At 37.7% G+C, this 27199-nt stretch overlaps 1 protein-coding gene across 4 annotated transcripts in view; it reads right to left on the bottom strand.

Annotated features, from left to right (window-relative positions):
* Positions 1-27199, bottom strand: part of RAD18 (RAD18, E3 ubiquitin protein ligase) — a 106091-nt gene that overhangs the window by 12484 nt on the left and 66408 nt on the right. For all 4 annotated transcript variants that reach the window (XM_021068322.1, NM_001142833.1, XM_021068321.1 and 1 more), the window contains 2 exon segments: positions 23961-24135; positions 1088-1150 (listed from right to left, as the gene is read on the bottom strand). In XM_021068322.1, the coding sequence (XP_020923981.1) occupies positions 1088-1150; positions 23961-24135 (238 nt within the window).

Consider the following 27199-nt stretch of genomic DNA (forward strand, 5'->3'; position numbering starts at 1 on the left):
GGAGGTCAACAGCCTCAGATGCTGCTAAGAAGTGACAGAAGATGAGGTCTAAAAACTATCCTTTGGATTTAGCCACATGGAAGTTTTCAATGGCTTCAGGGAAAGCTACTTCAGAAGAATGATGGGCCTGGCAGAGAATGGTGAGGAGTACATGGAAGAGGAGGAAATGAAACATTAAGCAGAGGCCATCTACTAGGAAGAAGGAAACGCAAGAGCAGCTGCAGGATGAGACTAGGTGAGAGACTGAGTGAGGTGGTGGTTGGCTGGCTGACTTCAAGACGGGAAAGACGTGAGCTGGCTGAAAGCCCAATGAGAGAGAGGGAGGGAGGGAGAGAGGGAGGAGAGAGGTGAGAGAAAGAGAAGGGGTAACATTCCTGACAAGAGGGTAGGAAGGTGGTAGGAGACTCAGTGAGGAGGAGGGACAGCCCTTTCTCACAAGGAGGAAGGAATATAAAAAGAGTGAAAAATATGTAGAAAAACAGGTCAATTTATACATTTGGTGTCAGAATGATGAGGATTCCCACACAATGGCTTCTATCTTCTCTATAATGGAAGAAATAAGGTCTTCAGCTAGGCTGGACCCACTGAAAAACACTGAGAAGGGTTTAAATAATCCTTCTGAAGAACAAGACAAATAAATAATCACAGGAATGGTAAAACTGCTCAGCAGCTTTGAGGACCCGTTTGAGGTGTGAGATCTTCATGAAATTAGAGTAGAACAAGTCTGCCCAGTTGTACTACAATCTTAAGACCGGGAACATCTAGGAAAGGATTAAAAGTTTTCTAAAGACTCTGAACCAGTGATCAAGGCCCAACTATTAATTCTTGATTATTAATTGCCCATTGGAACAATTTATCTTTAGAAAAACAACTTTGACAAGTAACTAGAGTAATCATGCTGGGATTTCATTTCTGAGCAGAAATAAACAGAAACAAGTAGTAACCTGTAAATTTTACCTTGGTATGCGTGAATTATTACTTTCTTAAGTCAGTAAGTACAAACATTCTTTGGTGTGAAAATCAACTGTACAGAATTACAATCTCTCAGGTCAGAGTACATGCTTATTTCATGATTATGAGAACTCACTTGTGTGATGCTTCCCAGGCCTCCTCTTCTTCTAGAAGATCTCTTATGATGTCTGAACTGGAACTAAAAGGATAAGGACATCAATATTGCCAGAAAATAAAATTCCAGAAAATGCAAACTAACCTAAAGTGAGAGAAAGCAAGGCAGTAGTAGTCCAGTGGTTACCAGCAGGGGGCGGAAATGGGCAAAGAGGCAATATAAAGTAGCATAAGGAAGCTCTGGGAGTGATGAACAGGTCATCATCTTGATTGTGGGGATGATTTCATGCATACATATGATAAAACTCATCAAACTGTATGCTTTAAATACCTGTAATTTATTACACATCAATTTCAATAAGCTGTAAAAACAATCAACTAGCAATAATAATGAAAAAAGTCACTTAAAAAGCCGCTTAAATAAATCCCTCAATGTAAACCCTGGATTCAAATGGAATATAACTGTGAGCCTTTTCAATTTTAATTGAGGGCAACCAAAGATCAAGTCATGTCTTAAACTGCAGTTGAGTAATAAAATTCATAGGAGATATGAAGTTCTAAGTAGCTGTTAGACCTTTGTAACCAAAGTAAAGTAAAATATAATTAATTTGATCTTTGCTAATAATGAAATTTGTTATAATGCAACCTAGCTTAAAGTGATATATAATTTTTGGCCTATCTGTGCAGAGAGGCAGAGTAAATAAGGTTAAAGAGGGCATGTATTATACTTTTAAAAGTAAAAAATTGTTTTAAGGCTTTTAGCATCTTGCTCTTATCCAACAAATTCTTACCAAATATATATATTTTTAAACATGTACATTCATATCAAAAAAGCATTTCTTGGAGTTCCCGTCGTGGCACAGTGGTTAACGAATCCGACTAGGAACCATGAGGTTGCGGGTTCGGTCCCTGCCCTTACTCAGTGGATTAATGATCCGGCGCTGCCGTGAGCTGTGGTGTAGGTTGCAGACGCGGCTTGGATCCCGCGTTGCTGTGGCTCTGGCGTAGGCCGGTGGCTACAGCTCCGATTAAACCCCTAGCCTGGGAACCTCCATATGCCGCGGGAGCGGCCCAAGAAATAGCAACAACAACAACAACAACAACAACAAAAAGACAAAAAAGCATTTCTTTAGAAACCCAAGACATTGAATGTCATGGGCATTGTTTGGACAACTCAGTAACAGTCATCACTACCCTCGGGATAGAAAGCTAAAACAACGGAATAGCTAGGTCTCTCTCAAGCAGGAGACAACAGGTTTGGAAGTATTAGTGCCAATCTTTTTTCTAATCATATTCTAACAGGTAACAAAAGTTTAAAAATTATGAAGATTTAAAGTGTCAATGAATCATTCTCTACCACTTCTGACAATTGCTTTGAAGCAGCGTTTGCCTATCATGCCTGAACAACAACAACAAAGGCAGCAACAGTTACTAATACAGCTCTACGCCAAATGTTTCAGTCTAGGGATTTCCCACCCACCAAATTCCCAAGACCCTCAAGGAGCCATATGCAGGATGCCCTCTGACTGTAGTTTGCGTGTACAGAGGCCTTATGTGGGGGGGGTTCCATTCGCACTGCAATGTAGTGACCCCAACAACAAAGTGAGCCCAATGGTTCTCAGGCATTTCAGTTTGAGGATTCCCATATTGTAGCAGCAATACTTCTAGTATTTGTGGCTTGGGCAAATATATGACAAGAGTAAAGTACTCTAAATTTAGTAATACTGTTCATTTATATTTTACTCATTAGAGAGGCACATGAAAACATTAAAAAATAGTAGCACATACATTTGAGCCATTCTTCATTATGTCTACAGATAATTCTTAATGTGTATGTGCTTTTGCAGACCCAGTGCAATCCTTTCTTCAGGTCCCAGGGATGGGAACCATTGATCTAACCTGTCAGAGGACCTAAGCATCTATCTACTCTTCTACAGTGAGGATGGCCTCTTGCTCAAACGCAAGAGGCAAGTGTCCCTGAAAATAATAACACATTAATTTATCATCAGTTATTTTCACCTTAGTATAATCAAACCAATTCATAAGCATTCCCAGTAAACAACTAGTTGATATAGTTTTCCTTAGGAGGAAAGAAGGAAAAGCAGAAGACCCTTAAGGAGATGCAAGGCAGAGTCCACCAACTTTATTATTTTCCCAAAAGACAGACCCACATGGCCACTGACTAAGGAAGGCTAATATCCACTGCTGCCCCTTTCCACAGATGAAGCCTAAACCTTTCTGTTCCCTAAATCCCAACCTTTGCTGTTTTCACTTTGGTAATAACTACACCAACTTCATTAAAAAAAAAAAAAAAGTGAAGCTGTTTAACTTTTTCATTTCCTTCTCTCTACTCCCATCTATATTGATACCATAATCCACTCCTCTTTACCTGAAGAGAGCTTTGGAAATGTTTCTCAGTCGTTCTTCATTACTGTCCCCACCCTTTTCATCTAAGAAGCCTTTTCAGACTTTTTTTTTCCCCTGCCTCTCCACGAAATTTTAATACAAATATAATGTATATCTGTTTATATATTATATGCGTGTGTGTGTGTGTGTGTATATATGTGTGTGTGTGTATATATACACTTTAGATGTAGAGAAAGATTTTTTTTTTGCCATCCAGCACCGCTACCCAATTTCCACCCCCAGGGGATGAAATAACTCCTGCTAAGAACCCATGAGCTAGGGGAATGGGGTAACGGAGTGGTAGGCACATGGCTCTGGATCCTGGGAGGTATCACATAGCTAGAGAAACAGTCAAGTCAGCTTCTTGCTGACACCTCCCTCCCCAACACTCACACAGAATTTTATTTTTTAAACGGAAGGTAGCACAGCAACCCCACTATTCCAGCTAAGTAAGCAGGATGGCCACGCCTGTCAAATAACCTGGTAGTCTGAGATCAATTTACCTACAGGCTTTCAAATCACCAGTACAAATCACTGATTCGTTGAGGGAAAATATTTGCAGTGCATTAATGACACAGACCTAAGAGGTTTTTGCTACACTACCTCAGTGAAAACAGATGGTAGAGGAGGTTTACAAACAATACATCTCCAAAGTGGTCTGCAATCTTCTCTCCGTCTGCAACCCTAACACCACCAGCCAGCACAATGCATAGTTCCCAATTTCCTCAATCCTCATTCCATTTCCTTCTACTCCAGCTCATGTTCTACTAACATGACGATAACCAAATCACTAAAATCAATGATACAAAGTTTGGGAGGTTTGAAGTTTACCTAAAATGAAGTTTTAGCATATTTTGCTGTATCTGCTGTTCCAATTCTTGTCTCCACTAAGACAATGCAACTTGATGCTAACCAATACCATTAGAATAGCAGACAGAAATGTCCATTCCTTTGTAAGGTAAAGTACTTACTATATATTCTACCCAAAGTCATAGTCCTGAAATTAAACCTGCAGTCACACACATAGGATTTTACAAACAGACTGCTGGGCATTAACAGCCAGTATTACAAAAACTACCACAGATCTCTTCCTTGTGGATGGCAGTAAGTAATATTTTTGAAAGCTTAGTCATCTTAATATGCCCTGGAGATCAAAATTTCCTTTCACACATTTTCAAGACCTAAATTATCCTCCACAGGAAAAAATAAATTACTCACTCTAGCATACCCAGAATCAGGGCATACACAAGCCTACAAAGCTGCAGCTTTTAATTCTCAGACAAGATATGTTTTTCAAAGTCAACTACAGATTCTCTATTATTTGGGTTTGAAACACTACAGGAGTACATGATTTAAGAAACTGGATGGAAAAAAAAAAAAATAAAAAAAGACAGAGAGAGAAAGAAGTTCCTATCGTGGCTCAGTGGAAACAAAACTGACTAGCACCCATGAGGATGCCAGTTTGATCCCTGGCCCCTACTCAGTGGGTTAAGATCTGGTGTTGCAGTATAGGTCACAGACACGACTTGGATCTGGTGTTACTATGGCTGTGGTGCCTGAGAACTTCCATATGCTGCACCTGTACCCCACCCCCCCCAAAAAGAGGAAGAAACCAGATGAATGTGTGGAATGTGGAGTCCAATACTTGAACATTACAGCTCCCTAAAGAAGAGTGTTCAAATGGTGCTCTCAGATGTCACCATCCAGACCAGGAGAGAGTAGATATTATACAAATTAAATACAAGAGACAAAGATTCATAGGCAAAAAAATATGAACTTTGAATTCTATGGAATTCCCAATCCTTATTCAGGAAGAATCTCATAGACCTATTTGGAACACTCACACTTAATTTTCCTATCATTTAGACTTTATTTTCAAAATTGTAAGCTCAACTGTTTTTCATCTCTGTTTGCTGTGGTCTTTGTCCTAGTTGGTCATCCTATAATATTTCACTCTTGTCATTCTCTGATCAAAAGTAGTAGCATAACATCTTATAAGGCAAAGGAAAACACTTTCTTTGCTTATTTTTTGTAGCATTTTATTTTGTTCTACTAGTTATGATTTTACCACCAAAGCTGCAAAGTAACCTATCAAATACCTCTAGCAAAGGAATGACTGGCATACCATCAGAGGGAGGAAAAAAAAAAAAAATCACAGATTTCAATGTCAGACAAAAATCAGATTTCAGTCCTGGGCAAACTACTTATCTTTTCAAGTCTCAATATCCTCACCTGTAAAGTCAGGATAACAAAGCAAATAGTTCATAGGGATATTTTAAAGATTAATCGATATACTACATAGAAAGTTTAATATAGAGCTTGGCACACAATAAGTGTTCAATAAATGTTGCATCCATTTTCATAAACCAGATTTGGGTCTGAATTACTCAAATAACTGTCTCAGCACCATGCTTCAATTTGCCCTAGGAGAGCACATCACCATGTGCTCTGTTTTAATCTTTGATTTCTAGTGTTTCTATGACACCAGAGTGCAAATTCATCAAAACTTGTTATTTATCCAGCATGGCAGGTACATGGGGTACTGTGGGGTAAATAAAATGTGAACATCTGCTACAAAAATCCTGTGTATTAAAGATTACGTACAAATGGAATTTTTCTATTATCTAATAGGCACTCCCCACCAACCCCTTCCCCAAATTCCGTCTCATAAATGCAGCATTAATTTGAACATATCTGAGTATATCCAACTAAAAATAAAAAACCAAAAAAATAAAAACCTCTAAGGAAAGATCACTGGAGGACTGACAGACAGTATATAATGCCCACAGGACAACGGTACTTTAAAAAAATGCCACCAGCTCCCATGAATCCTTCCTCAGACCACTATTTCTAGTCATCTGTTCTGTATGGAGCTTATACATCAAGTATTTTAGCAGTTGGGTGACAATAATATATTAGAACAGTATACATCCTAGATTGAAAAAAAAAATCACTCGATGTGGGAAGTGACAATAATAAAAATTACCATTTTGTAAGCAACTACTTGTATAAATCATTGTGATCATTAGTTTATAAACATTAGCTTTAATTCATTTAAGAAACCTGGGCTTTACCCCTATTTGACAGGTCGACAAAGGCTCAGAGAAATAAAAGGGGAAAAGAGGGATGTTTTCATGCTCTCCACTAGATCTAGAAAAAAATAAAATGAAGAAAGCTTCACATTCAGATACAAGAAAAAAAAACAGCATCAGAAGAATTTACTTATCAAGTTATATGAGGAAATCTTAATAAGATGAAACCAAACCGTTAACTAAGTTTATGTTCAATTTGCAAAGAATTCACAATATATGATCATCTCATTTGCCTTTTAGAATCATCCAGGGAGAGCAGCCAGGCAAAAACACTATCATTCCATTTCATTAACAAGGAAACTGAAGCCCAGGGAAATTAATTCAATTCTCCACCATGTGCCAGGCAGCCTGCTAGAGGCACAGAGCCTTGGATGAGCTGATCAACACAGAAGACAAACAGTTGGGTACAGGGATCTGATAGCTGCATGTAAATGTTAAGGACTTGAGGTCATAGCACCTGAGGGGAAGACACCTTCTCCCAGAACAATGTCCATTCATCCAAAGGTCTGTAGACCTCATGTACCACCCAATTTAAGCACTTTAGAAAATGCAAAAGATACAGATAAACTATTCCACATTCCCACATTTTTTCTAGAAACTTTCAACAATCAAAATTCACCATCTGAAACAAGAGGAACCATTTAGTTTTCAGGTGTATGAAGTTGATAAATGTCCCCAGAAAAAAACAAAGGCTTGAGTGAAACACAAAACAGAAATGTATACTAGTATATTAGCAGAAAAAGATTTTGAGGCAACATTAAATCGATTCAATGACACATTCTTAACAGTCAAAAAAACAAATGTAATTGGTTAATTCCAAAAGCAATTAAGATTTTTTAATGGCCACACCCCTCATACACGGAAGTTCCTGGGCCAGGGATCTAATGGGAGCTGCAGGTGTGACATACGCCAGCCAGATCCGTTCAACTCCCCCATCCCACCATCAGGCTGGAGATCAAACTCGAGCTTCTGAAGCAACACAAGCTGCTGCAGATGAATTCTTAATCCACTGTGCCTCAGGAGGAACTCCAAGAAGATTTTTGAAAACAATGAAGTTATCACTGTGTTAGAGTAAGATACTTACACCTCAGGTTTAGTTACTTCGATAAAGTTTTCTTTAGATACTGTTTTCTCTCTCTTTCTCTCTCTTTTTTTCTTTATAGGGCCATACCTGAGGCATGTGGAGGTTCCCAGGCTAGGGGCCAAATGAGAGTTATAGCTGCCAGCCTATGCCACAGCCATAGCAATGCCAGATCCGAGCCACGTCTGTGACCTATACCACAGCTCATGGCAACACTGGAGCCTTAACTCACTGAGAGAGGCCAGGGAGTGAACCCGCAATCACATGATTCCTAGTCAGATTGTTTCTGCTGTGCCATGATGGGAACTCCCTAGATACTGTTTTCTCTTAATTTGACCAGAAACATAAGAGCTTATTTAGCAATTCTGCTAATAATCCCAATGTCCCCTATATTACAAAATCCCATTAATATATCTGTTTAACCTTAATACATTATCAAATTTCATTAACCAATTTATAATAATGACATTAATGAAGACAATGATGATTTCCAAAACTTTAAAGTACCTATCCTTTCATGCTTCAAGTAGATTAATATATTTACATGGTTCAAAACCAAAATGACAGAAGAAGATGTACAATGAGAAGCCTTACTTCCTCTCTCTCTCCAGCCAACCTGTCCCCCTTTGTCTCCAACATGCAATCTCTCATTAGTTTACTATTTATTTGTCTGGTGTTTCTTTACGCAAAACCAAACAATTATAAGTATACAACATTTCCTCCCCTTCTAAGACACAGAATGCATCCTTGCTGTTCTGAATTTTAGTCTTTTCACTTACAAACATATCCTGGAAACTCTCCCTATCAGTATGTGGAGACTGTTCTTTTTGAACAATCACATATTATCTCATGATGTGGATATACTAGCATTTAATCAATCAGTCCCCAACAACCAATATTCAGAGCAGTTTCTGGTCTTTTGTTATGATAAACAATGACTTGATGAATAACACCACATAGTCATTTTGTACATGTGTGTACCTATAAGATAAATTCATGAGAATAATGGGTAACAGGCCAAACAACAGTACTTGTGGTTATCTCCCCAGATTCCTCTCCTTAGGGACTGTATTACATAGCATTCTAACCAGTAATAAATGTTTCCCCATAGCCTTACTTCAGAGTCTATTAGCAACTGGTAAGATGTTCACCAGCCTAACAGATGAGAAATGGATTTAATTTGTATTTATCTCTGAGCAAACCATCTGTTGATGACTTCTGCCCATTTTTCTTTATGTTTGTGGGTCCTTTCCTTTTCAGTCTCTAGGAGCTCAAAAAGAATATCAAATCTTGAATGTTTTTGTTTTTTGGGTTTTTTTTGCTTTTTAGTGCCGCACCTGCTGCATATGGAAGTTCCAGGTTAGGGGTCCAATCAGAGTTGCAGCTGCCAGCCTATACCACAGCCACAGCAATGTGGGATCTGAGCCATGCCTGTGCCACAGTTCATGGCAATGTGGGATCCTTAACCCACTGAGCAAGGCCAGGGATTGAACCTGCATCCTCATGGATACTAGTTGGTTTGTTACCGCTGAGTCACAAAGGGAACTCCTTGAATGTTTTTAAAAAGGTTTTATTAAACCTCTGTAAGTAATAAGGAAATGTATTAGCATGTTTTTTTCATTGTCAAAAACATTTCTAAGTTATATCTGAAAGCTTTAAAGCTACATATTTGAAGTTCTTTTAGTTGGTGAGAAAGAATTCCAAAGCACACATCTGTTATATCTACCTTAATTTTAATTCTGACTGCCATTCAAATTAGATTTGTCTGATTCTTTCTAGTATCTGTAATCAATGCAAGAAGAAGGCTAGCGCCAATAATTACCTACCCTGAGCTATATATTAGAAGCTAAACATGCTGGAGTAAAAAATAAAAACAAAATCAACTATCTATTTAACTGACTTTATCTGCTGACTAATCTTATTTAAAATCCCTGATCACAAATCTCATGTGGGCAACTCTTACTACCAGGTGACCCTACAATATCTGGCATGTTTTGTCCGCAACTCTCAAAGACTCACACCTTCTCAAACTGCCTCCCTGCCACCTGGCCCCCACTCTCAGCTGATGAACCTGTCTTAACTACATTAGGAAGACAACAGCGACTTGCTGGGCATGCCTGGATCAGGCTCTCATACTAAGTGAAGTAAGTCCAGAGAGAGAAAGACAACTACCATATGACATTACTTCTATGTGAAATCTAATATACAGAGCAAGTGAACCTTTCCACAGGAAACAAACTCATGGACTTGGAGAATAGACTTGTGGTTGCCAAGCGGGAGGGAGTGGGATGGACTGGGAGTCTGGGGTTAACAGATGCAAACAATTGCATTTGGAGTGGATAAGGAATGAGATCCTATTGTATAGTACTGGGAACTATATCTAGTCACTTATGATGGAACATGATGGAGGATAATGTGAGAAAAAGGATGTATATATATATATATGTGTGTGTGTGTGTGTGACTGGGTCACTTTGCTGTATAGTAGAAATTGACAGAACACTGTAAACCAATTATAATGGAAAAAATAAGAATCATTTGAAAAATAAAAATAAAGAAAAAAAGAAAAAAAAATTTCAACTTTATGCAAAGAGTTATTACCATGTCAGGCCAAGACAAACACCACAGTCATCGTATAAAAGCTGAGGTGACAATCAGACACTGCTACAAGCTATGACAATGAAAGTATGATGTGCTAAGTGTGGAACCTGGAAGGAACTGCCAATTTGTATAAGCATTTTAGATACATAAGTAATCATCCCTTAAGGGGAATTGTAAAATTCTCTCCTGACGCAGTAAACCAAAGGACACAAAGTAATTTTATAGAACTTTATATTGCAGCAATTCATGAATTTGGTAAAAACAGAAATATCTGCCACATAGTATTGACTCAGAATACTGAAAATCATGTATTTATGATAAAAACAAAACCAAAAAAAAAAACTACTATAAATAAGCCCATCATATTACTCAATGAAAATGCATAATTAAAAAAATGCCTAGGAGTTCCCGTCGTGGCGCAGTGGTTAACGAATCCGACTAGGAAACATGAGGTTGCGGGTTCGGTCCCTGCCCTTGCTCAGTGGGTTAACGATCCGGCGTTGCCGTGAGCTGTGGTGTAGGTTGCGGCTCGGATACTGCATTGCTGTGCCTCTGGCGTAGGCCGGTGGCTACAGCTCCGATTCAACCCCTAGCCTGGGAACCTCCATATGCCGCGGGAGCGGCCCAAGAAATAGCAACAACAACAACAACAACAACAAAAGACAAAAAGACAAAAAAAATAATAATAATAAAAAAAAAAATGCCTAAAAGGTGCCAACATCAAAGTATCTGAGTAGAAGAAAATGCTATTATTTAACAGCAGATATCTTTTGGAGAAAAGGATCACCATTCAAATCACCTTTACAAGTAAGTATTCACTAATAAAAACATGGTTAACTGAAGATGAGGCAAACTGTAAATTGTGTAAGTTTTCTCTTGCAACGTAAAGGCTGAGTAGGCTACATCCAATGAGGTGAAATCACTCTACCATGTAAAGATGTTAGCACTAGAAAGCAAATCCGAAAAAACAAATAAGAAAAACAAAGGAAAACAAAACAGAATTCTTTCTTCATGCTTCATATATGGATTAAATTTTAACAGAGTACAAAATAATGCATTTTATAGAATGCATTACTAAGGGCTTTATTACTTATTTACATGACTAAATGTAACATATAATATTAACTGAAAGAAAAAAAAAGAATAATTCAGTAACCAAATTTACTATAACCCAAGAACTGACCAATTTACCATCGAAGAAAATGTTTCAATGACTTCGGTTTTCCCAATATTTAACACATTCTTTGAATATCTTCATATCAAGATCCCTCTTTACTAATGTATTATAATTATTAACTAAAGTTCACATTTTGTTTTTCTTTTGTCTTTACCTAATGTGCCTTCTTTGTTCCAGGGTCCCATTCATGACACCACATTTAGTTGTCCTATCTCTTTAGGTGCCTCCAGACTGTGACACTTTCTGACTTTCCTTGCTTTTAAGTACCCTGACAGTTCTGAGGCATGCTGGTCAGGTTATTTTGCAGAATGACCCTCAACTGGAGTTGGTCTGATGTTTTTCTTACAATTTGACTGAGGTAATTGAATTCAGGGGAGGAAGTCCACAGAGGCAATGTGGTATTTAGTATATAGGTGATCTTTAGTTTGATAAAAGATTATTTCCAAAGGTGACCTCTTGCCACCAGAGTCTGCTCTGTCACCAGCATGGAAGGTTGGAAGTTGCAGGGAGCAGCTTCCACCCAAATGACTGATAGATACCTCTGCCTTTTGCCCCTTGGTTGGGAACTCCAGTGGGTATTTTAAATCACTCCCAGTGCCCAGGATGATTAAACTCCAGTTGCTCAGAGTATCCTCTGGTTTAATAACATACCGCTTAAATACTGTCTTCCCTTCCTGTCTTACTTCCCCACTCCCTACAGTGTGGTTCCTTCACTTTTCAAATTAACCACTTCCAGTCAAATCCTTCTCTGGTGGTTGGCTCCCAGGAAGCCCAACCATTTCAAGAACTACTTATTTACACTCTTCCAAGAATGTGAAGCGCAAGCTGGCCTGGCTATAAGCACTATCAGTCAGAGAACTTGGGCTCTGAGGTCAACTGGGTTCTTATCCTGGTACTGCCAGATACCATGTGTAGCCCCCCAGGCAGCTTATGGAAGTCCTTTGACCTGCCATGTCCACATCTCTAAAATGGGTCTGACTATGCACTCAGTGATGTAACACAACACTCCTAGCACTCAAACATCTGTAGAAACCACACTGCCTACACTAAAAAGATTTTACATCTACTGTTCCATCGATATAGCTTAACTATTTCAAAGACTCTTGTACAAGATAAAAGTTGTAAATAGCTTTACTGCTGAGTCCAGAAACTTCCTATGAAACCCATCAGCTTTTCTACAGAAAGCATCAAAGGACATATACCCAAGGACTCTGTGAGCCCCTCTTCTCAAAATCCTCTTCCTCTACTCATCAACTCACAACTATTAGATTTACCTGCTCCTAACCAAGACTCACACTGAAAGAACTCCCTGAAACAAAAATTGTAATCTCAACACGTCTCAACTTTGCCCCTGTGGCAGAGAGGCCACTTTGATGACAGAGGTAGCATTTCCTGTTACCTTGGAGAAGCAATCAACAGGCTGCTAGTGCCAGTGCTCCACATTCCTTGGATGACTGTCACAATGACACTTTTTCTAAGATTTCCCTATCATTCTCTAGTTTACTCAGAACTAATTTTCCAACAAAAGGTAATCAAGATTTCTTCATAGGTGTTGGTTTTTGGGGTTTTGCTCTCTTGCTCTTATGAAGTCTGGACAGATAGCTCTTTGAAAAATGACTGAAAAGTGATGAAAAGTTATACCAAAACATATCAGAGGCATGGCCAATAGTTAATAAGACTTTTTGTCAAAGTGACTGGTGTTCTGTGTCTGCGTCTGTGTTGGACTTGGCCTTAGAGAAGAGGTAATGGTTTTTCCAGGAACAGTGGAAAGTTAAAATGTGTTCATTCACAGATTATCTGACCCAGGTTCTTTTATGACCAACACTGACCATCTGCAAGAAGGTTTGTGTAGGTTACAGGTTACCAAGCAGTGAAACTGGCTGGTCTTTGTGATACTCTGAGAACACTGAAATCGCCATTCCCACTTCATGAGCCCACGCTCTCTAACACCAAAACCAAGACATAACTATGTTAAGTTGGTCCCGAACAGACTGACTGAAATGAATACGGTTTCAGAGACTGAAAATCATATTCACCATCCCAGCAGACCCCTGGCTACTACAGTTTTTAGTCAATAAATCGTAAGTACAAATCTTTCCTTTAGAAAAATCTTCTGGTACAAACAACCTTCTTTGATTACGGACAAGTACTCTTTTCAAAATTTTTAAAATTTTAATAATTTCAAACATACCCCCCAAAATCACTCTTAGGCCCTTCATCCAGATTTTGCAACTCCTAACATTTTCCCACATTTGCTCTCTTATTCTGTGTGTGTGTGTATTCACACAAAAATATGTTACTTTTTTAACCACTAAGAATAAGTTGCAGCCACCACGTCCCTTTAACCGTTCAGTGTGCATTTCTTAAGAACAAGGACATTCACTTACACAATAAAATGGTCAACATCATAAAACTGAATATTGACATAATATCTCATCTATTAACTTATTCATATTTTGCTAGTTATATTAAAAAGTCTCTTTTTAACTTACATTGCCTAGAACTAAAGCGCATAAATATTTTTAAAAAATAATGATCTAAAGGTTCTTCTCAAGAACAGCATGACAATTATTCATCTCTACATGAAGATAAAGCTTCCTCTCTAGAGTCATAATCCAAAGCATCTTCTCTAATAATTTACCACTCAATAAAAATGCAGTTTTCTCTGCTTGCCAAAAATCAAGGAACAAAAGCTCTTTCTTCTTGATTAAGAAGAACAATAAGTTAATTTATAGAAACTTGGACAAGTCTCTTGAACTCCCGGAAATCATCTAGAAGGTGTACAAAAATACAAAATTCTTATCAATTTTTTTATCACAGGCAAGAAAGAATCAATACAACATTAATAATTTAAACTCTAAAAGAAGTACTTATTTAAGAGTTAAGAATCAAATTATCAAAAAACAATTTCATCCTAATAATTACTTGGATTGGATATCCCTATTGGATCTTAAAGTAAGATTATTATTAGTTTTCAGCCTGGCAAATTACATAAGCTTAAATACTGCTCTAACACTAAACCAACAGTGTTATTCAACAGTATAATAGTAAGACCTATAGTCTGTACCACAGTATGACTGCATGAGTTAAAAAACAATTCACAATGTATTTACATTCACATTAGACTTAAAACTGCATTACTTGCCTTTTAAAAAGATGGGGGGGAGCACAAAAAATTACAAAATAGTATGATCCTTCTGTCTTAAAAATGTTCCTCTGTCAATCCATGCATACATACTGCTATCCTTAGAAAGATGTACATATGAAAATGTTAACACAAAGTTATTTCTGGCTGCGAAAGTTACAGAATTTTATTTTTTGCTTACCTAAATGTTCTGTTTTTTTCACAATAAACATGCATAACATCTAAATTAAAAGTATTCAAGGAGTTCCCGTCGTGGCGCAGTGGTTAACGAATCCGACTAGGAACCATGAGGTTGCGGGTTCGGTCCCTGCCCTTGCTCAGTGGGTTAACAACCCGGCGTTGCCGCGAGCTGTGGTGTAGGTCGCAGACGCGGCTCGGATCCTGCGTTGCTGTGGCTCTGACGTAGGCTGGCGGCTATATCTCTGATTCGACCCCTAGCCTGGGGACCTCCATATGCCACAGGAGTGGCCCAAAGAAATGTCAAAAAGACCGAAAAAAGAAAAAAAAAAAAAAAGTACTCAAAGTTTAGGGCTTTACAGTGAAAACAATAAAACTATCATAAAAAAATGGTAACATTCTTGTAAACAATGAAAGAGAAAAAGATAGGCACACTTCAATATACAGGGAATAAGTATAATTCTAAAAGACTGATTCACAATCTGCAATGGACAAATAGCAAGAGAGCACAGACAATTCACCAACTATTACACTTGTCAAAAATAACATGATCACAGAATCTTGGGGTGAGGAAAGATCTGAACAAAGTCACTGAGTGCAATGCTCCACCTCCCCTCCATCTGATGCCTGAATATTACAGAAAATAAAAGCTGGACCAGACAAAGACCACTTATCTCAGAAAAGCTCTGATTTTACTAAAGGCATTTGGTTGTGATGGCTCCCTTCTCACTTTGAATTCTTTTCCTGATTTCTGTGGTGTTAATTACCCTAATCAACTGGATATCTCTTGACTATTTAGGTTTTGGAGTCACTAAAAAACACTGGCACTAACCAATGGATCACCATACTTTGTGACAATCTGCTACCAGTTTACCACCAACTTTCTGAGTATTATGATCTGCTTTATGAGTTTCCAATTAGGTGATGAAATTATGCTTAAAGTGACTCAGGGACCTTATTCATATTCAGATACTACGTTTCAAAAATCTAAGACAACACTGATGGCAAGATGAACCTTTTCTTTACCCCCCATTTTTGGTCACCACACACTATATGAAGTTCCAGGGGCAGAGATCAGATCCAAGCTGCAGTTGTGGCCTACACTGCAGATATGGCAATGCTGGATCCTTTAACCCACTGTGCTGGGCTGGGGATCAAACCTGTGTCCCAGCACTGAAGAGAAGCCACTGATCCCATTGTGCCTAAGCGAGAACTCCTGAACCACTGTTTTTTTTTTATCTTCAGAAAAAATGAATTTACAAACAAATGGACAGAATCAATCCAAAACAAAGAACAGAGGTTAAAATTCTGTGCTCCAACCCTCCATTACAAGAGCAGTTAAAAAATCTATTCCTCACTTTTCAAGCTCTAACCCCCTCTGAACCATTACAAAAACAGCTGTGCAGTTTCCCTGCAGCCACAGTTTTCTGGTCAGAGTTATTGTCTCCTGGCAGAGCCAGATTTAAGTTCAGGAATATTGGAATCCAAAGCCCTGTGCTATCAACCACTGCACCTGGGTCCTCTAATCCCTTGGTCCTCAGCTTCTGCAAAGATCAGTGGAGCTCATTTCCACTGTCTGAACCATTATTTTTAATTTTTACATACCCAGAGAGTTCTTTTAAACATATATAGAGATAGGTTTTTACCTTATACCACTGTTGTGCATATACATTGAAAAAAAAATCTGAAATAAATCAAAGTACTCCTAAAACATCATCAGATTCAGAGCCCCATTCTTCTTCATTGTGTTCTGATTCACTATCTATGTTATCTGAGTTTTCCTGCACAAAGTCATCCTCTGTACCACTGAGAGCACTAGAGATAAAGCATTTCTGAAAACTGACAACTGTCTCTAGGAATTTCATCTAAGGCACTGACACCCATTCTGCAAACAGAGCTCATGATTTTGTTTTCCTTCCTCAATCACATCACATGTGATTGGAAGAGAAGCAGTTTCTGTTCGAAGACAGGAAGAAATGTCTGACAAATTGATATTCTAGACCTGAACTTTAGTCTTTTACAATAGATGAATCAGTCAGGCTGTTACTATTTTGAAATTTTTTCCATCTATTCCAAGAGATCTGACCATTTTTCCTGCCTTCAGCAGGTCATGTGACAAACAAGCAATCCTTTGCACACAGCTCACTCACAAAACCTAAAAAGTTTTCAGATACTCACATGGGCTATCTTAAGGCCCTGTAAATCACTCAACTGTCTTGCAAGAAAACACAGAACTGCAATCATTCATCCAACAGTGAACACTACCTCACTAACATCAAACTTATACTCTGCTGTACTTTCTGTTACTTTCTTTACACATGATAACTTTTTTCTCATTATTTTGTTGAAGACGTTTAAAATGACAAACCAATGTAAAGTTAAAAATACATGTAACTCGGAGTTCCTGTCATGGCTCGAAGGTTAAAGAACCTGACTAGTAACCATGAGGATGTGGGTTTGATCCCTGGCCTCGCTCAGTGGGTTAAGGATCTGGCATTGCCATGAGCTGTGGTGACACAGCTTGGATCCCACGTTGCTGTGGCTATGGCATAGTCCAGTGGCTACAGATCCTATTGGACCCCTAGCCTGGAAATCTCCATATGTCACGGGTGCAGCCTTAGAAAAAAAAAGACAAAAAGACAAAAGACAAAAAACAAAAACATGTAACTCAACTGAAATTCATACACTTGCAAGTATATCACAACATCAACCTGGCTGGCATCAACTATAAGAAACTCTGATTATAGTACACATCACAATTTCAGACATTAAAATATAAAACAGAAAATGTACACCTTAGAATCAATAAATTCTTTACTTAATAAAGGTGTTGCCCACTTCAGATCTAGGGACACATACAGACAGAAAGTGAGGGCACAGAAGAAGGTATTACATGAAAATGAAAATCAAAAGAAAGCTGGAGTAGCAATACTCATATCAGACAAGACAGACTTTAAAATAGAGATAGTTACAAGAGACAAAGAAGGACACTACCCAATGATCAAGGGATCAATTCAAGAAAAAGCTATAACAATTGTAAATATATGCACCCAACATAGGAGCACCATAATATATAAAGCAAATGCTAACAGCCATGAAAGGAGAAATCAACAGTAACACAATAATAATGGAAGACTTTAACATCCCACTTACATCAATGGACAGATCAGACAGAAAATCAGTAAGGAAACACAGGTCTTAAATGACAAATTAGACCAGAGAGATTTAATTGATATTTTATAGAACACTACATTGAAAAGCAGTAGAATACACTTTCTTCTTAAGGGCACACAGAACATTCTCTAGGATAGATCACATTATGGGCCCATAATCAAGCCTCAGTAAATTTTAAAAAAATTGAAATGACATCAAGCATCTTTTCTGACCACAACGCTATGAGACTAGAAACCAACTACAAGGGAAAAACAAACAAACAAACAAACAAACAAAAAAAACAGCAAAACCCACAAACACCTGGAATCTAAACAATATGCTACTAAACAAACCAATGGATCACTGAAAAAATCAAAGAGGAAATCAAAAAATACTTAGGGACAAATGAAAATGAAGATACAACAATCCAAAACCTATGGGATACAGCAAAGGCAGTTCCGAGAAGGAAGTTTAGAGCAATACATTCTTTTCTCAGGAAACAACAAAATTTCAAATAAACAACCTAACACCTAAAGCAACTAGAGAAGGAGGAAAAGACAAACCCCAAAGTTAGTCAAAGCAAAGAAACCATAAATATGAAAGCAGAAAAAAATGAAAGAGACAAAGAAAACAACAGAGAAGATCAATGAAACCAAAAGATGGCTCTTCAAAACGATCAATAAAATTGATAAACCTTTAGCCAGACTCATCAAGAAAAATAGGAAGAGGAATAAAAATAAAATACCGAGGAAAAAACCAACCTAAAGAGATAAAAGACCTGTTCTCCGAAAACTCTAAGACACTAATGAAAAGAAATTAAAGATGACATAAACAAATGTAAAGATATACCATGGTCTTGAACTGAAAGAACCAGTATTGCCAAAATGACTACACTACCCAAGGCAATCTACAGATTTAATGCAATCCCTATCAAGTTATCAATGACGTTCTTCACAGAACCTGAACAAAATATTTTAAAATTTGTACAGAGGGGATCCTGTCATGGCACAGCAGAAATGAATCCAAGTAGGAACCATGAGGTTGCAGGTTCGATCCCTGGCCTTGCTCAGTGGGTTAAGGATCTGGCGTTGCTGTGAGCTGTGGTGTAGGTCACAGACATAGCTTGGATCCGGCATTGCTGTGGCTGTGGCATAGGCCAGCAGCTGTAGCTCCAATTCAACCCCCTAGCCTGGGAACTGCCATATGCTGCAGGTGTGGACCTAAAAAGTAAAAAATACAATACAATACAACACGGCACAATTTGTACGGAAACACAAAAGACCCTGAATAGCTAAAGCGATACTGAAAAAGAAAAATGGAACTGTAGGAATCAGGCTCCCTGGCTTCATCTATAATACAAAGCTACAGTAATCAAAAGAGTATGGTACTGACACAAAAACAAATACAGACCAGTGGAACAGGACAGTAAACCCAGAAATAAACCTAAGCACCTATGGTCAACTAATCTATGACAAAGGAGGTAAGAACATACAGTAAAGGAAAGATAGTCTCTTCAATGAGCAGAGCTGGGAAAACCAGGCAGCTACATGTAAAAGATGAAATTAGGACATTCTCTGACAACATACACAAAAATAAACTCAAAATGGATTAAGGACCTAAACATTAGGCTGAATACTATAAAAATCCTGGAGGGAAACATAAGCAGAACACTCTGTGACATCAGTCACAATAATACCTTGTTTGATCCACCTCCTAGAATAATAAACAAAACAAAAAAACCAATGGAACCTATTCAAACTTAGAAGTTTTTACAGAGCAAAGAAAACCATTAAAAAACAAACAAAAACCCAGAGAATGAAAGACAATTTTTACAAGTGAAGTAACCTACAAGGGATTAATCTCCAAAATATACAAATATCTCATGGAACTTTATATCAAAAAAATAAACAAATAAATAAACAATGCAGTCAAAAAAGGGGCAGAAGATCTAAACAGACATTTCTCCAAGGAAGATACATACAGATGGCAAAAAAAAAAAAAAAAGAAAAGAAAAGAAAAGAAAAGAAAAGAAAAAATATTCAACATCACCAATTATTAGAGGAATTCAAGTCAAAACTACAATGAGGTATCACCTCACACCAGTCAGAGAGACCATCATTAATAAGTCTACAAATAATAAATGTTGAAGAGGGTGTGGAGAAAAGGGAACCCCCGCCCCACACAGTTGGTAGGAATATAAATTGGTGCAACCACTATGGAAGACAATGTGGAGGTTTCTTAAAAAACCCGCCATTCTACTCTTAGAAATATATCCCATAAAAATTCATATATATGTTCATCAAAGACATTTACAATAATTTTGAGTGACAGAAGCCAGATATACAGGGATGAATACTACTATTTACACAAAATTGGAAAACGAAGAACTATGGTGTCGATAGTCAAGAGGAGAGAGGGGGTAGTAGCTGGGAGGAGTACAAAGGGGGTAATGTTCTATTTCCCTGGGTGGGTAGTTAAATATGTGTATTCACTTTGTAATAATTTTTCCTCAAATTGGTTTTGTGTGTTTTTTTCTGTATGTGAGTGATGTTTTAATAAAAAGATTTTAAAATAAAGCCACCCCCCCCAAATATAGAACTACCATATGATCCAGCTATCTTACTCCTGGGCATCTTTTCCAAAGAAAACTCTAATTCAAAAAGTGACATGCACCCCAATGTTCACTGCTGCACTATTTACAATAGCCAAGACATAAAAGCAACCTAAAGTCCATCAACAGAGTAGTGGATAAGGAAGATGTGGCACACACAATGGAATATTATTCAGCCATAAAAAGAATGAAATAATGCCATTTGCAGCAACATGGATAGACCCTGAGATTATCATACTCAGTGAAGTCAGTCAGACAGAGAAAGACAAATATCATTTGATATCAATTAAATGTGAAATGTAATAAAATGATACAAATGGACTTTTATATTTATTAAAAACAAACTCAAACATTTCAAAACCAATCTTATGGTTACAATAGGTTAAACTGTTGGGGAAGGAAGGAATTGGGAAGGTGGGAATAACAAACACACACTGCTCTGTAAAATATATGATTAATAAGAACCTACCATATAGCACAGGAAAACCACTCAATAGTTTGTAATAAACTATATGGGGAAAAAAGAATGGATTTATTTATATGTATAACTGATTCACTTTGCTGTACACTTAAAACTAATACAAAATTGAAAGTCAACTATATGCCCATAAAATTTAAAAAAATAAAAATAAAAAAGATCTTGTAGTGTCCCTAGGAAGGACATTTTTTAATAAAAAATGCATGATAGACTCAATTCTTAAGGACTTTTATGAGTAATAATAGGAGTGACAAAGATAGTCAAATAACTATAGTACAAGGTAAGATTTAATTTAGATAAACTGTTAAGGATTTCAGATTCACTGCTATAGGAATTAAGAGAGGACACTGAAATTACTTCCTGCATAGTGGGAAGAATAAAAGAAGTCAGAAATTGGATGAAGGGCTAAGAAAAAGAGGGCTATCCAAGAGCAAACTTAAGGCATGACTGATGGAGCAACGTCTTAGAGGAGGTGGATGAATCTGTCTAAAGAAAGAATATGTCTTTAGAAATGTCTTAAGAAACCTATCTTTCTCTTACAAGTAACAGGAAAGCAGAAGCCAGAAATTCTAAGAAACCTTAAAATGGAAAGATCTGGCAACATGTCAGATTCACTGCCTTGGTGAACTGGGAGACAAGGTGTTCAAAGTGAGGAAACAGACACAAAGCAACAAGGTTGGAACAGGTGCCAGGGAAGCACAACAGGGAGTAAATGAGAAGACTGTGCCTAGGGGTGAGTGGCCAGCTGATGCCAAACTAAACACATGTGAACAGAACAAATTTGGGCAGGTTCGCAACTTTCTAAAGTGCCAAAAAGTGAAAAAAAAATAAATTTGGGGTTTTAATCTATGATACAGCTTAAGAATTAGAATTAAGGCACAAAGGACTATGAAAGCATTCTTGCAATATCCAGTCCTAGAGTTCCAACTTTTGCAGTATTTTTGGAGAAAATTCAACTGATTTGGTCTTTATAAAACTAGAAGAATAACCACACACACTCACACACACCACAGGGGGTGGGGGGCACCCATGGCATGCAGAAGTTCCCAGGCCAGGGATCAAACCCATGCCACAGCAATGACCAGAGCCACAGCAATGACAACACTGGATCCTTAAGCCACTGAGCCACTGGGAACTCCAATGATCATAAATCTATAAAAGACTCTTACATCTACTATCTCATTTCGTCTTCCCAACAGATCTGAGATAGAAGATATTTATAAACGCTTTCCATAGTCATGGAAACAGACTTCAAAAGACTGACTCCCAAATCACCCAGCAGATCCTATGCTGATGGTAGTTCAACTCTGGGAACACATTAAAAATCAGTGAGTTGTAACTTGAGTTAACTGTATGATATGTAAATTACATCTCAATAAAGCTGTTAAAAATTTGCAATTAGCAGGTAGTTCCACTGGTCATGGGTATATATGTGTGTGTGTGTGTGTGTGTGTGTGTGTGTGTGTGTGTGTGTACATATGTGTAGACATATACATATATACGTGCATGACTAATTAAAATGTGGAAGAATATTAGAGCTTACTTAAAAAAATTAAATGGTTTAATAATCCTCTCACAGTCCAGGGACGCCAATCAGTCTCTCTGAGGCCAAGACTTCCAACAATCGCATGCGATTTCCCACACTCTGGTCACCAGATAAATATACACCTGGCTGCTATGTGTTCTCCTTTTCACTTTCTGCCATTTCCCCCAACTCCAACTTCATAAAAATGTCCCACTCCATCTACTCCTGCAACTGTGACTATGCTTAAAAAGCTTGCTCTTATTTCCCTGGTCTCTGTTTTTCCTTCATTTTTACCCTGTTTTCCTGTTAAGTTTTGTTTAAACTTGGAGGAAAGGCCTGATCATTCATAGAGAAACTGCAGCAGTGTCAGGCTCTTGGAGAAACCCAGGCTAACCAAGTGTTTTTCCTTTACCCAACTTGATACAATGTTTCTGACCTTGATAGTGTTAGGGACAAAGTAAGAAGATTTCTGTTTCCTAATACTTGATCCTGGATAATTTGAAGATGTTTCCCAAGAACCTTAGGAAGCAGAGGATCCTTAGGTATATTCTTCTTAAAAAAAAACTTTGTTAATTTGATGTTTTAGATTAGATATCATCTATCATTCTAGGGTACTGTTAACAAATTTTAAATCAACAAATGCCAAAGATTAAACAATTTCCACGACACGTTCATATGCCGCTGTTAGCATTTTAAATTGGTATGATTTCACTCAGAAGGTAACAACACCACCAACTATGGTCAAATGATGTTAAGCATAAGGAAACAATTCATTAGAAACAAAAGGCTCTCTGTAGGGAGAGCTTTACCACAGCTTTAGGTGTAAAGTAGAACACTGGGACAAATGTAGAAATCCAACAGAAATTGAAGAATCTAGCCAATGATGGTACAGAAACCCAGGGGAATACTGCACCCACTAAAAAAAGTAATAAAGATGAGGTTGAAACAAGGTAACATTTACCACATAAAGTGAATCTTCAGAACTCAAAATGGTAACTATAATGCAACTGTCATCTTTCAAAACACATCATCTTCTTAAATGGCTTTTAAAAAATAATTTGGAAAAATGACTCATCTCCAAATCCCCTATTTTTAAAGCTTCCCCATCCATTCTTTTTGCTTAAGTGATTTGTTCTTTTTTATTCTGGCCATCTCTATTTTATCTCTTTCACTCATTCCCCTGATAAAAATTTCACTGCCAATGGTGTTCTTTTCTAACTCTAGGAAAAACATCTATATAAAGGCTACAAAGCAGAAAACAAAGGCCCCCCTGAGGCTGCTGTGCATACTCTCCACACCCTGCCAGGCTCCCTTGTGAACCCTAGGAAGCAGCAGGAGATGGTGGAAGGAGATGAGGAAGGGCACCGAGCCTCAGGGCTGTCTTCCAGTTGTTTCTGCCTATCTTAGTGTGCACAGGAAACAGAAATCTAAACTACGACAATTTTCTTACCTATTGCATGAATCTGATTCTGATGAAGAAAGAGCTTCTTCTTGAAAATCAGTACAACTGGAAGAATCATCTGGTCTATCAGGCTCTAACTTCCCTGGGGAGTCCAGCATTAATTGAGGGAGGTGCTTTGTTACCAAGGGCGTATCTGACAATTTCATTTTATTATCTTCCGGTCCTAAAAAGAGGAAAAAGAAATGAAATGGAAGAAAAAATGAAAAAAGAAGCATTTAGGAGTACCTTAAAATTTATGACCTCGGCGTGTTTATTACTTCCACATTTAATACTGCTATTCATAATTGGTAAAATAGAAGTTTATGCAATATTGATTATATTGATATAATCTAGCGATAGCCAGAGAATAAGAATTAACATTCAATGGTGCCACCTAATTACATAATATATATTATACTGTTCACCCTGTGACATTCCAGATTACTTAATTAATTTATTCTGGCAGGGGGCAATAGTGTATTTTTTTAATTGAGGCATAACTGACATATGACATCATATTAGTTTCAAATGTACAACCTAATGATTCAATATTTGTGTATACTGTGAAACGATCACTACAAAAAGTCCATCTAACATCCATAACTGTACATAGTTACAAAAATATTTTTTCTTTTTTTCTTGTGATGAGGACTTTTAAGACCTACTCCTAGCAACTTTCAAATTTGCAGTACAGTATTAGTCAATTTAAAGCAAAATATTCCTTAAAACCTGGAGTAAGGAGAACCTCGTAATTCTAATGAGGCTTCCGTTTAGAGAATGACTAAACAATGTCTATAAATTTCACAGACCAGAGAACAGTGATAAATACAAGCATTAAAAAAAAGGATTAAAGATTCAATTAATAAGAGAACCACAATATTTGTCATTGTGGCAAATGAATCTGCGTGGCAGTGAATCTATCAACACTTTTCTGAATCTGCTGCATATAATCATAAACAATATTTGTTTGATCCAATACACATCACATTTCCACACATCCCTTGTCATATTCTCAATTTCTGAGGTCTCTTATTGCAGATAATGAAGGTCCAGGAAAGCCGGAGGGATGCAGACAGTGTTTGCAAGAATATTCGACATGTGGCTATGACCAAATATCTGCCAATCCAAGCACATAGGAGAAAATTGGTGCAGGATCCTTCAGCGTCCAGGCCTCTCCTCCTGGGGTATCTCAGAGCTCTGCTGGGATTTTAGCTGTTCTCTCTTTATGATTCAAGGACTGTGTGAGTTCTTGACTATAGGCCACATGTGCTACTAGAATAGAATCCCTCTGCTCACAGAAAAGCAGAGCTTTCACAGATCACTCACACACTTCTGGAGGCCAGTGACCTTTATCAAATACCTCTTGTTATAAAGAGAAAATTATGGGAAGAGAATAAGACAAATTGTTGAAAAAACAAAAAACACCTTTCAACTCCATACAGTCAAGATTTTTCCAGAAATAATTATAAGTATTTGTTACACTCAAGAACAGCATGCATCACATAAGAGTATAACTTCTAAAAATAAGCTCCTGATGTTGTCTGGCTTTTAATAAGCCTGATCATTACCAAAACAAAACTGTACCCTCTAATGTTCATCTGGGAAAGGCAGAGAAGCAACTAAGAGGACAATCCAGGTCATCTGGGACCCTCTCTTGTAAATGGACACCAAGAACTGGGTTAAGAGGAATCACTCACCCAGGAAACTCAGCTGGGAGAATGCAATCAAGCTGGCAAACCGGGGAGAAGGAATTCAGTATAAGAGCATCTTTTATTTTTGCATCTGATTTATATTCTTCTCTTATTTCTTCCCCTCTTATAAAAGCTTCTACAGGACAAATTCCCTCTTGGGCGCAAATATCATTCAACAATTGTGGGCAGTGAAAGTTAGTTATACTGGAGTTCCTGTCGTGGCTCAGTGGTTAACGAATCCGACAAGGAACCATGAGGTTGCGGGTTCGATCCCTGGCCTTGCCCAGTGGGTTAAGGATCTGGCATTGCCGTGAGCTGTGGTGTAGGTTGCAGAAGCGGCTCGGATCCCGTGTTGCTGTGGCTCTGGTGTAGGCCAGCGGCTAAAGCTCCAATTGGAGCCCTGGCCTGGGAACCTCCATATGTCGCAGGAGCGGCCCTAGAAATGGCAAAAAGACAAAAAAAAAAAAAAAAAAAAAGAAAGAAAGTTAGTTATCCTTTACATCTGTCCATGGCTTTCAGGACAGAATTCCAAATAGAGTCGAAAACATGAGGCCCCAACATCAAACCTCCCCAAAGACATGCAACACAATCAGATGATTTTGTTCTACTTAAGAGGACATGTATCTTGCTCACTTATATTGGAATTTTAATGAGCAAGTTTATTATAAAGAGCAAAAAAAAAAAAAAAAAAAAAAAAAAAAAAAAACTACATTGGTTGTATGGTGCTACACAAAGCTCAACGTTTCAGTCTGTGCCACTCTGTCTACCTCTCTCATACCCTCCACCTCTCCCAGACATGTGCTTTCAATGCATAACAATCTACCAGCAAAATTCATCTCCGAACCCCAGAGGGAGCAATATTTATGTGCACAAACACAGAGAATACACAATCCGAGTACAAGCATTCAATCATTTTCAAAAGAGATTCAACCAATAAACAAAAATGTTCTCCTAACTCGAGATATTAAGCAGCATTTTCTCAAGAGTTAAACTACTCTCCAACAACATTCTTTAATAACTACATGAACAAATTTAAGTTGTTCATAAAGACCATGAGGTATATATATAACACATTAGAGAAGAATGGATAAACAAAATGTATGATTTCAGTTATATCAGGTACCTAGAATAAGCAAATTCATAGACAAAGAAGTAGACCACAAATTACCAAGGGCTGGCAGAGAAACTGGAGGGAAAGTTATTATTTAATGGGTACAGAGTTTTTGCTGGAGATGATAAAAAAGTCTTGGGTGTAGATAGTGGTGACAGTGACACAACATTGTGAATGTATTTAATGCCAATGAATTGTATGTGTATGGATGGCTAAAATGATAAATATTACATAATGTGTATTTTTACCACAATGAAGAGAAAATAGTAAAGAAATTTCTTGTGCACTTTCCTCCAATATGACTGTTTTGTTCATGAGGGTCAAAGCCCTAGTAGCAACAAAAATACAATTTCTTTTTTTTTTTTTTTTTTTTTTTTGCTTTTTTTGTTGTTGTTGTTGTTGTTGCTATTTCTTGGGCCGCTCCCGCGGCATATGGAGGTTCCCAG

Source organism: Sus scrofa, chromosome 13 (assembly GCF_000003025.6).
Source record: "Sus scrofa isolate TJ Tabasco breed Duroc chromosome 13, Sscrofa11.1, whole genome shotgun sequence".
In the NCBI taxonomy this organism is placed as follows: Eukaryota; Metazoa; Chordata; class Mammalia; order Artiodactyla; family Suidae; genus Sus; species Sus scrofa.